Genomic DNA, 11,566 nt, shown 5'->3' on the forward strand with positions numbered 1-11,566 from the left:
ATAGAGATATATTAAGTGGCAGAACATTGTACCTTAAGTCATTTATGAACAGTGAGAAGAGCAGATATCCAAGGTCTGGTCCTTGTGGTACATCAGTATTAAGGTTACCTTCCTCCTACAATGTGCTTCTATATTAGACTTAAAAGGTTGTATATGACAGTTTTTAAGCTATTGTAGTATAACTTCAGAAAGCTAATTCTGGTAAGTTTCTTGGTTAAGACAGTATTGCCAACAGTTTTGAATGGGTTAGTGATATCTATGTGTCTATTTCAGAACATCGAACACTAAAAATAGCGAACACTGTTGAAGGAACAGATCAGCGAATTTTTTACCAGGGAAAAAATTCACTGATCCGAAAAAAAAAACAATGTACAGGCAAAATAAAGTGGGGGGGCTTCACCCCCTCACCCTCCAATGTGGGGGGTTGTGCCCTCCACACCAGCCCAACTTAAATATACAAACTCCAAGATTGCATCACAGTGGAGAAAACAGCAAAGTCCAGAGAATGGCCCATCGATTTTTTTTCCCCTGGGAAAAAAAATTGATGTTCCGTGCCTTCAGCATTTTCAGGTTTTGCATTTTAAAGGTTGACAAAAGAGCGTTCGCTAATTTAAGCATTCACTCTTCTGATAGGACCCCTTATCTACAAAATGACTGACTGGCATCAATAAATCATAATTTGGGTCCGTATCAGTTCATCAAAAATCATTTCATCAAAAAATCAGTTCCTTGAATGGCATTTTCAGTGCAATTACATCAAACATGCAGTTTGTTAAACTGTTCATACTGAGATCACAGTACAGTGAGGATCAGGAAATTTGCCCTTTCCCACTGTAGTGCAATATTGGATTTGGTATATATAATTAGCAGGGTGTGGGGGAGGGGAATTCAATATATGGCATTGTCAATAAAATGATGTTTGTTGAAGTGACTGTTTGATGAAGTCATATAGACCCCCACCATTCATATTGTTGGAAATGTTATCTATGACTGAGTATAAAGCTGTTATAGTACTAAAGACAGTGCAAAGCCCATGTTGCTAGTTACAAAGTAGATCATAACTGCATATTTGATTAAGATATCTTAGTAAGGGGTCAATGATTTGAGGTAGATCTAAAATCCATGGGTTCTCTAGGTACCGCAACCTTAGATACCAGTATGATGACTGATTACTTGAAAGATGAAGGGACTATTCTAGATGTCAGTGATAGGTTGAATATATGTGTCAGCTGCTTGTCTATTTTTGCTGCTGCCATTCTCAAGAAAGAAGGATATAACTTATTACATTTTGTACCTTTGGTGGTACAAACCTGTTTATGCATTCATTTTTCAAATATCTTAATACAGGACCAATGATTTCAGATAGGCCTGCAATCCTTTGCTTCATTAGGTACAGCAAACTAAGGTAACAGTATGATGACAGAGTACTTGGAAGATAAAGGCATGGAATATCAGTAATCGGTTTCCTTGAGTGTATTATCTAAAAAGTAAAAGGTGGGAGTGTAGGCTACAAGTGGATAGAGATGTAAGGAACTTGTTTCATTTGTGTTTTGCAGAACATAACATTACTGACAAATACATAACATGCTCGACTAAGCAATGGTATGTTTAGTCATTGTAAGAACTCAAGTTAGTAAAGAGTGTTTAATAAATATAGCTAAAGCATAACTTCACAGAATAGTTATTTATAAATATTTTAAGCAAATATAATAAATGCTAACAGGGAATTTGTAAATGTCTAATTTCCCATGAATAAATAATTTCAGCCTTTTAAGAAAAAAATACCATAACCTTTTATGAAACTGCATTCATCCTGAAGTTGTAATAATTACAGCAAAGTTAAATGTAATAGAGCTATGACTAGATATTTTCCTCCATTTTCTTAAGTATGCAGACCTCTATGGTGGTACTTTTCTGACATATGTAACCACATTTGTGGGATAAAGCATATAAAAAAACAATATACACTTTGATTTTGAAGTTATTAATGTTTATGATCAGAATCTGTAGACAGTTGTCATGGACCACAGAGGGTCAGTATGTGGTCATGCAAATTAGCATGCATTAATGCTATTTCAGTGGCTCAGAAATCTTAAAATTAGTATCCCCTATTCTTTAAAGTATAAACACTAATCAGGGTCTTGTTTTAATACATTTTTTTTACTTTTTGTATTGACTAGCCAACTTTCAGAAAAAATCTTCACATGTGGATATTAAAATAGTCAAAGTGTCGGCAGCAATTCTTAGTAGAAGAGTATAGTCAAAGCCAGTTGTAGTGAACATGTCGGAATGATCAACACATATGTGTCATAACTGATGAGGACTGAAAGTGCTTGCAGGTGGTTTCAGGGAAAGATGTTTCCTAATTTATAAATTATGGCTGGCACACTCTGATGTTAGAGCCACATAAAATGTCATTGAGGAGTTTGAGCTGAAATGCTTTGGAATGCCAAATGGAAATTTACTGAACTGGCAGAAGAGGTAGAAATGCAAACAAGTAAGACATGTCAAAGCCAATACCCTACTCATATAAGTAGTGTGATGCAATATTATGCTTTTATAAAATGCAAAAAATAAAACCCTGTGGCTTTAACTGCAAAATGCAGTATGATTTTAGGGAACAAACAAATAAAAAAAAACACACTAAAAGCATTCAAACGCGTCATTACACAATAACACTAGTAAATGCTTGTACAAGTAATAGTTTAAGCTGTGGAACATAATACTGCTGCGAACTAACTTCTAATTAGCTTAAAGCCCAACATCGTTTTACTTTCTGTAACAGCCAGGATATCACTGTGGATGTCTTTACATGAAACTTTCTGCTGTGCTTAACTGTCAACATCTGGTCCATTTAATTCATTTATTTGTCAGGAGATTGACTGGATTGCAGAAAAAAATTTTCAACCTCAACCTGGTTTGAAAAATCAAATAACATACACTATAAAGTTAAAAGAGAAGATATGCATTTTACTTGCAGTTATAGTATAGATATATTACATGCATTCCTTAGCCAATCATTCCACAGTTGTTCTAATAATGTTAACCTGCTAACCATAGAATGTCACTCCCTTCTTCCACAGTTGTTGTAACAATGGTCACATATTACTGGATGCTATGCTAGTCTCTTCTCTCAGCACTTAAATTACTAATCTCTCCTCACTCTACCACTAGGTCTATTCAGTTCTCGCTCTACACTTCCATACATATATCTGTTTTGTGCATATATATGCATTTTTTTTCAATTTCTTATTTTTTTTTCTTTGTCTATGTTTGATGACCCCGATACTCCTTCTTGGTCAGTTGTCCAATTCATACCCCATCAGCAAAGTGAGAGTCAACTAGTAAGGGCTGTCATTCAGACTGCCATTGTGGGTGGTTTGAGGATTTTTGTTCTGAGTTTCCCCAGGACCTAACTGCCCACACCCTGAAAGGTAATGAGGAGTGATATGCAGTAAGCTGTCTTCTGTGCCACATGGGGTGTCCCTCCTTGTGAAGCATAAGCTGTGGATTCTTTGGTCTCCAACAGGCAAATCATACTTTCCAGTGTGCCCTTGAATGTACCCAAGCCCCCCTCCAACCCACCCCAGGAAAAGAGTGCACCATGCTCTTTCATACCTTCCCATCCTGCCTGACCCCCCCCCCTCTCTAGTACCAGAGTCCAGAGTCAATGATCAAAGTCCAGTCATCAGATTGACAGTCCGGGCTCCCTCCACACCACATACCCAGATCCTTCTCTCTTGTGTTGTGATTCCAGGTGAGGCTGAGACTTGAGTTTGTAAGCTGAGCCCTATAAATATGTTCTGTTTACTCATTAATGTGTTATTACCTGTACAACTATGGATATATCTGTCATGGACTTTGATTTTACTTACTTTGTGCCTGCCAGATTGGCTTGGGTCATGCCTGAAAAGCATTCCCAGACCAGTATGTTTACTTGCTTAACAAATGAAAAAATACACAAAATAGACACCTAGATAGATAAGGTAACAAACATAGGTACATCCAAGAGTGCAGGTGAGCTATATATAGACAAATATCAGATGGGTGCAGGTCATTAGTTTTATACATTTTCAGGAGTGCAAGTGAGTCATATACAGACAAATATCAGATGGATGCAGGTCATTAGTTCTATACATATCCAGAAGTGCAGGTGAGCCATATATAGACAAATATCAGATGGGTGCTGGTCATTAGTTCTATACATACAGTATATCACATACATATATACAACAGTTGAATGTAGGTTACTTAAAACATTGTTTGTAGGAGTGCAGCTTTTAAAAGAAAACTCTGTTTCTATTTACGAATGTATTTTAAATTAACATAAGCAATATAGTGTTGCAGTTATCATTTGAGGAGGTGTATTAAATATCATCCAAACCCAGAATTTTATGCTAAGCTGCTTGATTGATGGCATAAAGCTAGCTGACTATGTTATAGTGTAGCCAGTGTGATTGTTTGAGACTTTATGCCTCAGAACTAAATTCTCTGTCAGAAATTACTTAAAATAGGCAGGCTGAGGAAACAAATCCTCATGACACCTGTACTCATGGTTTTAAAGTACATTAGTAAATGCTCTGCAGTGAAAAACACAAAATAAATATAAAAAAAAGTTGCTTTGCAGATGACTAGTCTCCTTACATCCCATTTGGGGGGATTTTACTGACAAAAAAAATCCCTTAATTTATTTTTCTAACTCTAAAGTCATTGCACTTCAGGAAGAAAGTGATTAATATCATCACTAAGGCAGGACAAAAGGGATGGTTGCCCTGAATGAAATTGTTAGGTGCCTCGTTCAGCTGTATTTAAGAGTTCAAATGAGAGTTCAGTGGTGAATTAATTTAAGCAGTCTTCGCTAGTATCACAGCTGCTTAAAGGAATGTGTTTAGGTAGTTTGTTGTATAAGCTCTTTGCTATAGTTCTGAGAACTTTTTTTTAAATTAGTTTACATGAAATTGCCACCTAAGATAATTATATGCAAGCACCTGAGCTATATGAACAGTGTCATATCTGACTGTAAGATTGTAATGCCAATGTTACATTTGCATTTTACAGTTGATTATGTGTGAGATTAAGCCTTAATGAAAGTATCAAGCATGAGATTCTTAAACCTTCATGTTCGCATGCTGAGTCGAAAACCTATAATATTGCTGTTGCAGATATTCCTCTCTACCTGTTTGTCATTTGGACTCTGTAAAGCCGTTGGCAGTGTCATTAGTCAAATTAATCATGCCATGCACTTTCATTCTAGATGACTTGTGTCATAATCCACATTTATTTTTATAAATTATAATTATCGTTTGGGCTACATTGGGAATACGTTTCTTAGGGCAGTATTCATAGTTGCTTGTGCAAATGTGAAAGGGGTATCCCTGATACTTACAAATGAGCATAGCAAAGACATGATTCATAGAGGCCATTTACACTGATGTGCAAGGCCTTAAAAATGAGATGCAAATGAGAAATGTTGTATAGCATAGTATGTTAATGAGGCAGTTCTGCAATTCATAGTCCAACATCTCTGTTACTCACATCCATTGTTAAATGCGGTGCTTTGTCTTTGATATTGGAGTTGCAATCCACAAACTTGTTTGCTCAAGTATGCACAAGTACTTCCCTGACACACAAATGAATATTTCTCTCATACCCCTTCATTAGTTTGTTTTAAGTATGCACAAGCACTAAAATGACATAATAAATTATTTTGCCCGCTGATCACTTCAGCAGTCTGACCATGTATGCACAGGCACTTCCCTGACACAGAAATGTATTATTTCTCCCAACACCCCTTCAGTAACATTTCCTAGTATGCACCAGCACTAAAATGAAACATTCGTCCAAGTGACCCCTTCAGTAACATGCCCTAGTATGTGCAAGCACTAAAGTGAAGCATTTCTCCAAATGACCCCTTCAGTAAAATCTCAAGGTAGACACAAATACTAAAATTAAATATTTCCCTAAGCGACCCCTTCTGTGATACGTCCAAGTATACACAAGCACTGAAATTAAACATTCACCCAAGTGACCCCTTCAGTAAAATGTCCAGGTATGCACAGACACTAAATGAAACATTTAATCAAGCAATCCCTTCAGTAAAAATGTCCAGACATGCAGAAGCACCAACTCCACTCCCCTTGCATCTCTGTAGTCTGACTGGAAACTGCTGCTTTTTTGGCATAACTTCAGGGTTATTTACTTTATTATTACAGAGTCATGTGTATGTACATACATGCAATGCCCCTTAACAGAGTAGTAGCTGTCCTCCTGTCGCTCATGCACTAATCATGTTACGCATTTTCAATACGGGAATGTGTTCACAAAAAGTCCTCTGCAATTTTCTAGTCACCCTGAAAATCTGGTGTTTGCATAAACTCAAGCTGCTCTTCACATCACTAAGAAAATGCAAAGCTATGAATACTGACCTTAGTTCTAGGCTAAACAAAAAGATTTTATAGAGACACAATAAGTAATAGAGGTGTTGTGAACTTCAGTGGCTTAAGAGACATCTGTAACTCATAAAGCTGGAGTAACAAATTTGGTCTACTAATTAGTATAGCTAGCTACTCATAAGAACCCACCTGTGTCAATTATAATTGAAACATGGCCCCAACAAGATGCACCCCCTACTGCATTTGGAAGGGTATTCTAGCTACCATAAAGTTAATGTGAATAGAAACGATGGTGATAGTGCAGTCTTTATAAGGAAACAAACTACTATTAGAAACTGGGACTATGCTATCAGACATCCAGTGAGCTAGTAGGGGGTTTGAATTACAGAATGTTGTAGTTATTCATCCTTTATTTCATCATTTTGGTACTCATACTGGTCTTTCTTTAAAAGATTCAGCCCATTCTATGGTTATTATTAGAATTAGAACAAAAAAATCTATACAATTCTGTAGATAAACTGTAATCAATATGATATTATTATGATATGGCCTACTACTTTAAAAATGATAAACAACTTTTTAAATGTATGAGCTAACTATTTTTATCTGACCTCCTCTACTGACACATTGTCTGATTTTTACAGCCATCTCTAAGAACTGATTGGGTCTCATGTCCAAGTAAAAATTTTAATACTTAAACACATTGGTGGAGTGCTAGGACCAACAATCTGCACAGCTGTAAAAGACATCTTAGGAGAATCTATAATAATAAAAAAAAACTCCTGATTAGTAAACAAGAAGGGGTTACAAATGAGTTTCATCAAGCTCAGTAGGACAACTTGCACTAGTAAAGCTCATTGCGATGTTTAGAAACTCCTTTAAGACAAACTACCTACTCCTAAGTGACATAATTGCAAGTTTCAAATCTTCACCGAGGCCAGTTAACTCTACATATTCCATAGAATCTTATACAACTGACATGTAAACGGCTACATAGATGTAGTTGTACCCTGTAGGACCAAGTGCAGGGCAAAACCCAGAAACAAAAACCCAAAAGTAAGAGGAGTAATTCCAAGAATGATAGAGCCCTTGTCATTAAAATAAACAAACAACCAAAGACGTTAATTAAATCAACCTAAACAAAGTATGAAGTTAAAATAGCTACTCAAGCAAAAGACAATCATGAGGTATTTTTATGTTCATAATCTCAGAAGTACAAGACCACAATGTGCTGAGCTGATTGTGAATAATATTGCCTACACAATGGCTATAGATAGTGAACCTACTGGCTGATAAACTGAGCTCATACTTTACTCCACTCTCCCTTCATTCTATCCCAGCAGATATTACTGAAACTGACTCACCTCCAGCTCTGATAAATGACCTAGTCCTAAAAGAGTTATCAAAAACTAGATATATGGCATTGATGGATCCTGACAATATCTCTGGATGCATATTAAATAGCACGAAGCATGATTTAGGCACCCCATAACAACACTGTTCAACCTCAGCCTGTTTACAGGTTATGTGCTGAGAGAATAGAGAACAGCTGTAGTCACTCCACTGAGTAAGGGAGAACCTTCCACAACCATAGGCAATTATAGACCCATAAATCTGACCAGCATCATACACTAGTCCATGGAAAAAGTTATCATGGAGCTAATCGATAAGGAACATAGGGAACCTCCAAACACTGGACCCATCTGTGTTTTCATCAAGGGCAGGTCATGCTTACTTAACCTGGTGGACTTTTCTGAAAAGGACATCACATCAATAGATGAAGGTAAAATGGTACACACTGCATACCTCAACCAGGCCAAAGCTTGTGACACAATGCCCCATTCAGGCATAGTAAAAAAGGTAAACAAACTAGGAATAACCCCCTAAGTCACCCAGTAGATTGCCATCTGGCTCACAGATAGGATTCAAACGATCAAAATGGAGGAAACTACCTCCACAAAGAGAGCATTCATCAATGATTCCCACAGGGTTCAGTGCTGGGATGTCTACTGTTTGGTATCAACCTCTCTGAAGTATAAGCCAATACCAAAGGGCTGTGACTAAGTTTGCAGATGACTGCAAGCTAAGAACAGTCACTGAATCCCCTAATGACTTAGCTATCCTACAGGAAGGTTTTTCCCAAACAAATATCTGGTGCCAGCATCATTGACTAAATTTAAATGCCAAAAAAATGCATTATTGTGTTCTTTGGAAAACTGTCTACCCCAGGGAACTATCACATTGACAATATGCTGCTAAGAGTTTACCCAGTTGTTTGGGATTTGGAAAATTATGCAGACAGTGACCTAACTTTTGACATTGTGTCCACTGTCATAAGAAAGTCCTTCTATATTACATTTAGATCTAGAGATGTCGCTGTTCCCTTTTACTCAACCCTCATTTCAGATACATGCAACAACTGGAACACCCACAGAGAGATACCTTATTAAAAGGATACAAGACTTACAATATGTCCCATATGGACTGCCTCAAAGCTCTGTCACTATACTTGGTATCTTGCAGACTGCTGAATAGTGACCTGTGTCTGGCATACTTTGACCCAATACTGATGGACCTTCTACACATCAGCAACTCAAATGACATCATAAATACTCAGTCCAGGGATCTAAACCTCTTCCTTAACACCAACAGAATGGTTTGGAGGGAGAGGCATCTCTCACAAAGGATACTACTGCTCTGGAACAGACTCCTCACCCATGTGAACAAAGCTAATCCCTGTCCATATTGAACTGTAACATGGGTCCATGCATTAGTAATAAAGAATTTACCCCAGGACTACCCCCTGTACTGATAATGAACAGAGACATCTCCTAAATGCTTTAGCTCATGCACAGATCCCCCAAACTATCTATGGTTTGATTCCAGTTATTCTCACTAGGAACAATAGATCATAGGATGGGTAAGGCAATGTAGCACTAAATGGGATACATTAACTCAAGCAACAAAAGGGTATATATCTGATGTTATTAATATGCACATTATGTATTTATTGCTAAACATCATTTCACCAACTGCACAACTTCATTTTAATGTCACGTACTATTTTTTTAGACCTAGGTAGTTCTGTGTTTTTGGCCAAGAATTATTTATCTTACTGTGTTTCTTCATTTTCACATTTTGATAATGTGGTGTTTTTCTCCCAAGACTTCCACTTAGAAGGTTTTATAATTTATCTCACTAAGATTACCCCAGTTAAACTAATGGAATATATAAATAAATATGTATATATGTGTATATGTATGCTTGCTAGCTCCGAGTGTATATGGAATAATTCCATCAGTGAACATAAGCATGCATTGTTAAGGATGAGAGACCTATTGCTAAGATTTTAAATAATACTTTTTGCAACATCTTTTTTTTCAGCATGAACCCTCAGATAAGAATTTGTCCCCTGATGGAAAATATGTGCCGCGAGTCATGTTTGTTGGTAAGTACTTAACAGTTCTTAAAGAAGCTGAATTGTGAATATCATCAAAAATAAATCTGCATCTGTATCATCTGATTCTGCTAAGCAGTTGATTTCACATCTTGGTTAACATAATTGAAATTATTTTTTTAAATTGTGCCTAATTATAATCTGAAGTTCTAAAAGACCTAACAGAACCCCTTGGAGTACTGCAGAATAGTTTTCTGGCAAATTAACAGAATAACATATGGTGCTCCTTATCCAGAGAAAGAGGACGAGAGCACATGAGACGTCTTGTTTCTAAAAGAGGTGTTAAATCACAAATCTTTGATTTTGACTATATTTGTTCTACCTGCATAATTTTCTGAAAGTAAGAAATACTTTTGAGTGACTAAAAAACGGAAAATCAGTAAAATTTCTCAACAAATATCTCATATCAGACTAACCAGATATTTTTTTTTAACTGGACAAGCAGTGTAGTTGACCTTGAGGATATAGTAGTTCTCCCTAGACTTCAGGGAGGTTATAATTTTAATGGTGCAACAAGCGCTAAAGCTTGTTATAATCCAGATATCAGAATAGCAGGGTAGTAAGGTGCAGAAGGCCATAGTCTTGTGTTATATTATATTACATTACATTGACTTGTAAGTACATTTAACTTTATCTCCTCCCCATCCTTGCTTTTGCTCTCCCCATGTTCTACCTGTCCTCTGTCTTCTCGAATGCCTCAATGGAGTCTCAGTCCACTGTCCATTCAGAAGTCCATTTTACTGGTGTATAATCCAGTCTGGGAAGAATCATTTTCACAGATGGAGGGATCATTTGGTTCATATTGCTCAGTAAGAAGAGTATAGGTGATTACCAGTGGAGTGCCTCAGGATTCACTTTAAGGACTGGTCATTTATCATGCCTGTCACTAAGCAGAGAGTAGAAGGAAATTAGACATCAGTCTGACCAATGCAGCTAACCAAAACAAGTGCATAAGTGATTTAACAATATGGAAAGAATGTTTTGTCTCACTGTAGCTGACAGGATGAACGTTTTCAAATATTCTAAGTGATTCATAGAAACTTGAGAGGGATGCTGCATCTTTCAAGAAAACATATGCAAAAATTGACACTTTACATTTGAATAAAGATGGCTATAACTGACCTGGAAAGATAAGGATACAGTTTTTAGATACATGGGCACATATGTTTAGAAGTCTGCCTGAGATGGTAATATATATATATATTTTTAAATATTAAAACAGTATACCTAACTCCAGATACAGTGTAATTATTTTAAATATTAAAACAGTATACCTAACTCCAGATACAGTGTAATGTTTCATTTGTAAATTCTGAAATTAATCTAATCTGCAGGTAATATACTGAATAAAAATGACTGCATTGCTTTTATCTGTTACTTAAAACAGTTTCTGTATTCCTGCGGATATCTATACCTATACCTATCTATCTATCTATCTATCTCGATCTATCTATCTATCTCATATATATATATATATATATATATATATATATATATATATATATATATATATATATATATATATATATATATATATATGGGTTCCATTGGTTTGGTTGATAAGGAGTTTGGTTCTCATCTCATCTGTTTAATTGACCGCATTTGTGACTATACAGATAGTCAAGGGATGTGCAAAATCGACAATCCCTGGGCAGGGGAATATTCCCTTTCCCAGGAATTGTACAGTCTCAGAGTCAGTACATATAATTAGGATGGG

General features: G+C 36.4%; 1 protein-coding gene across 1 annotated transcript in view; it reads left to right on the plus strand.

Moving 5' to 3' along the window:
- AGR3 (anterior gradient 3, protein disulphide isomerase family member) overlaps positions 1 to 11,566 on the plus strand; it is a 234,112-nt gene that overhangs the window by 174,232 nt on the left and 48,314 nt on the right. Inside the window, exon 6 of the mRNA XM_044064738.1 lies at positions 9,777 to 9,840. Coding sequence (XP_043920673.1) covers positions 9,777 to 9,840 — 64 coding nt within the window. The remainder of the gene's footprint in view (positions 1 to 9,776; positions 9,841 to 11,566) is intronic.

This window comes from Protopterus annectens, chromosome 3.part0 (genome assembly GCF_019279795.1).
Source record: "Protopterus annectens isolate FY-2018-M chromosome 3.part0, PAN1.0, whole genome shotgun sequence".
Lineage (NCBI taxonomy): Eukaryota > Metazoa > Chordata > Ceratodontiformes > Protopteridae > Protopterus > Protopterus annectens.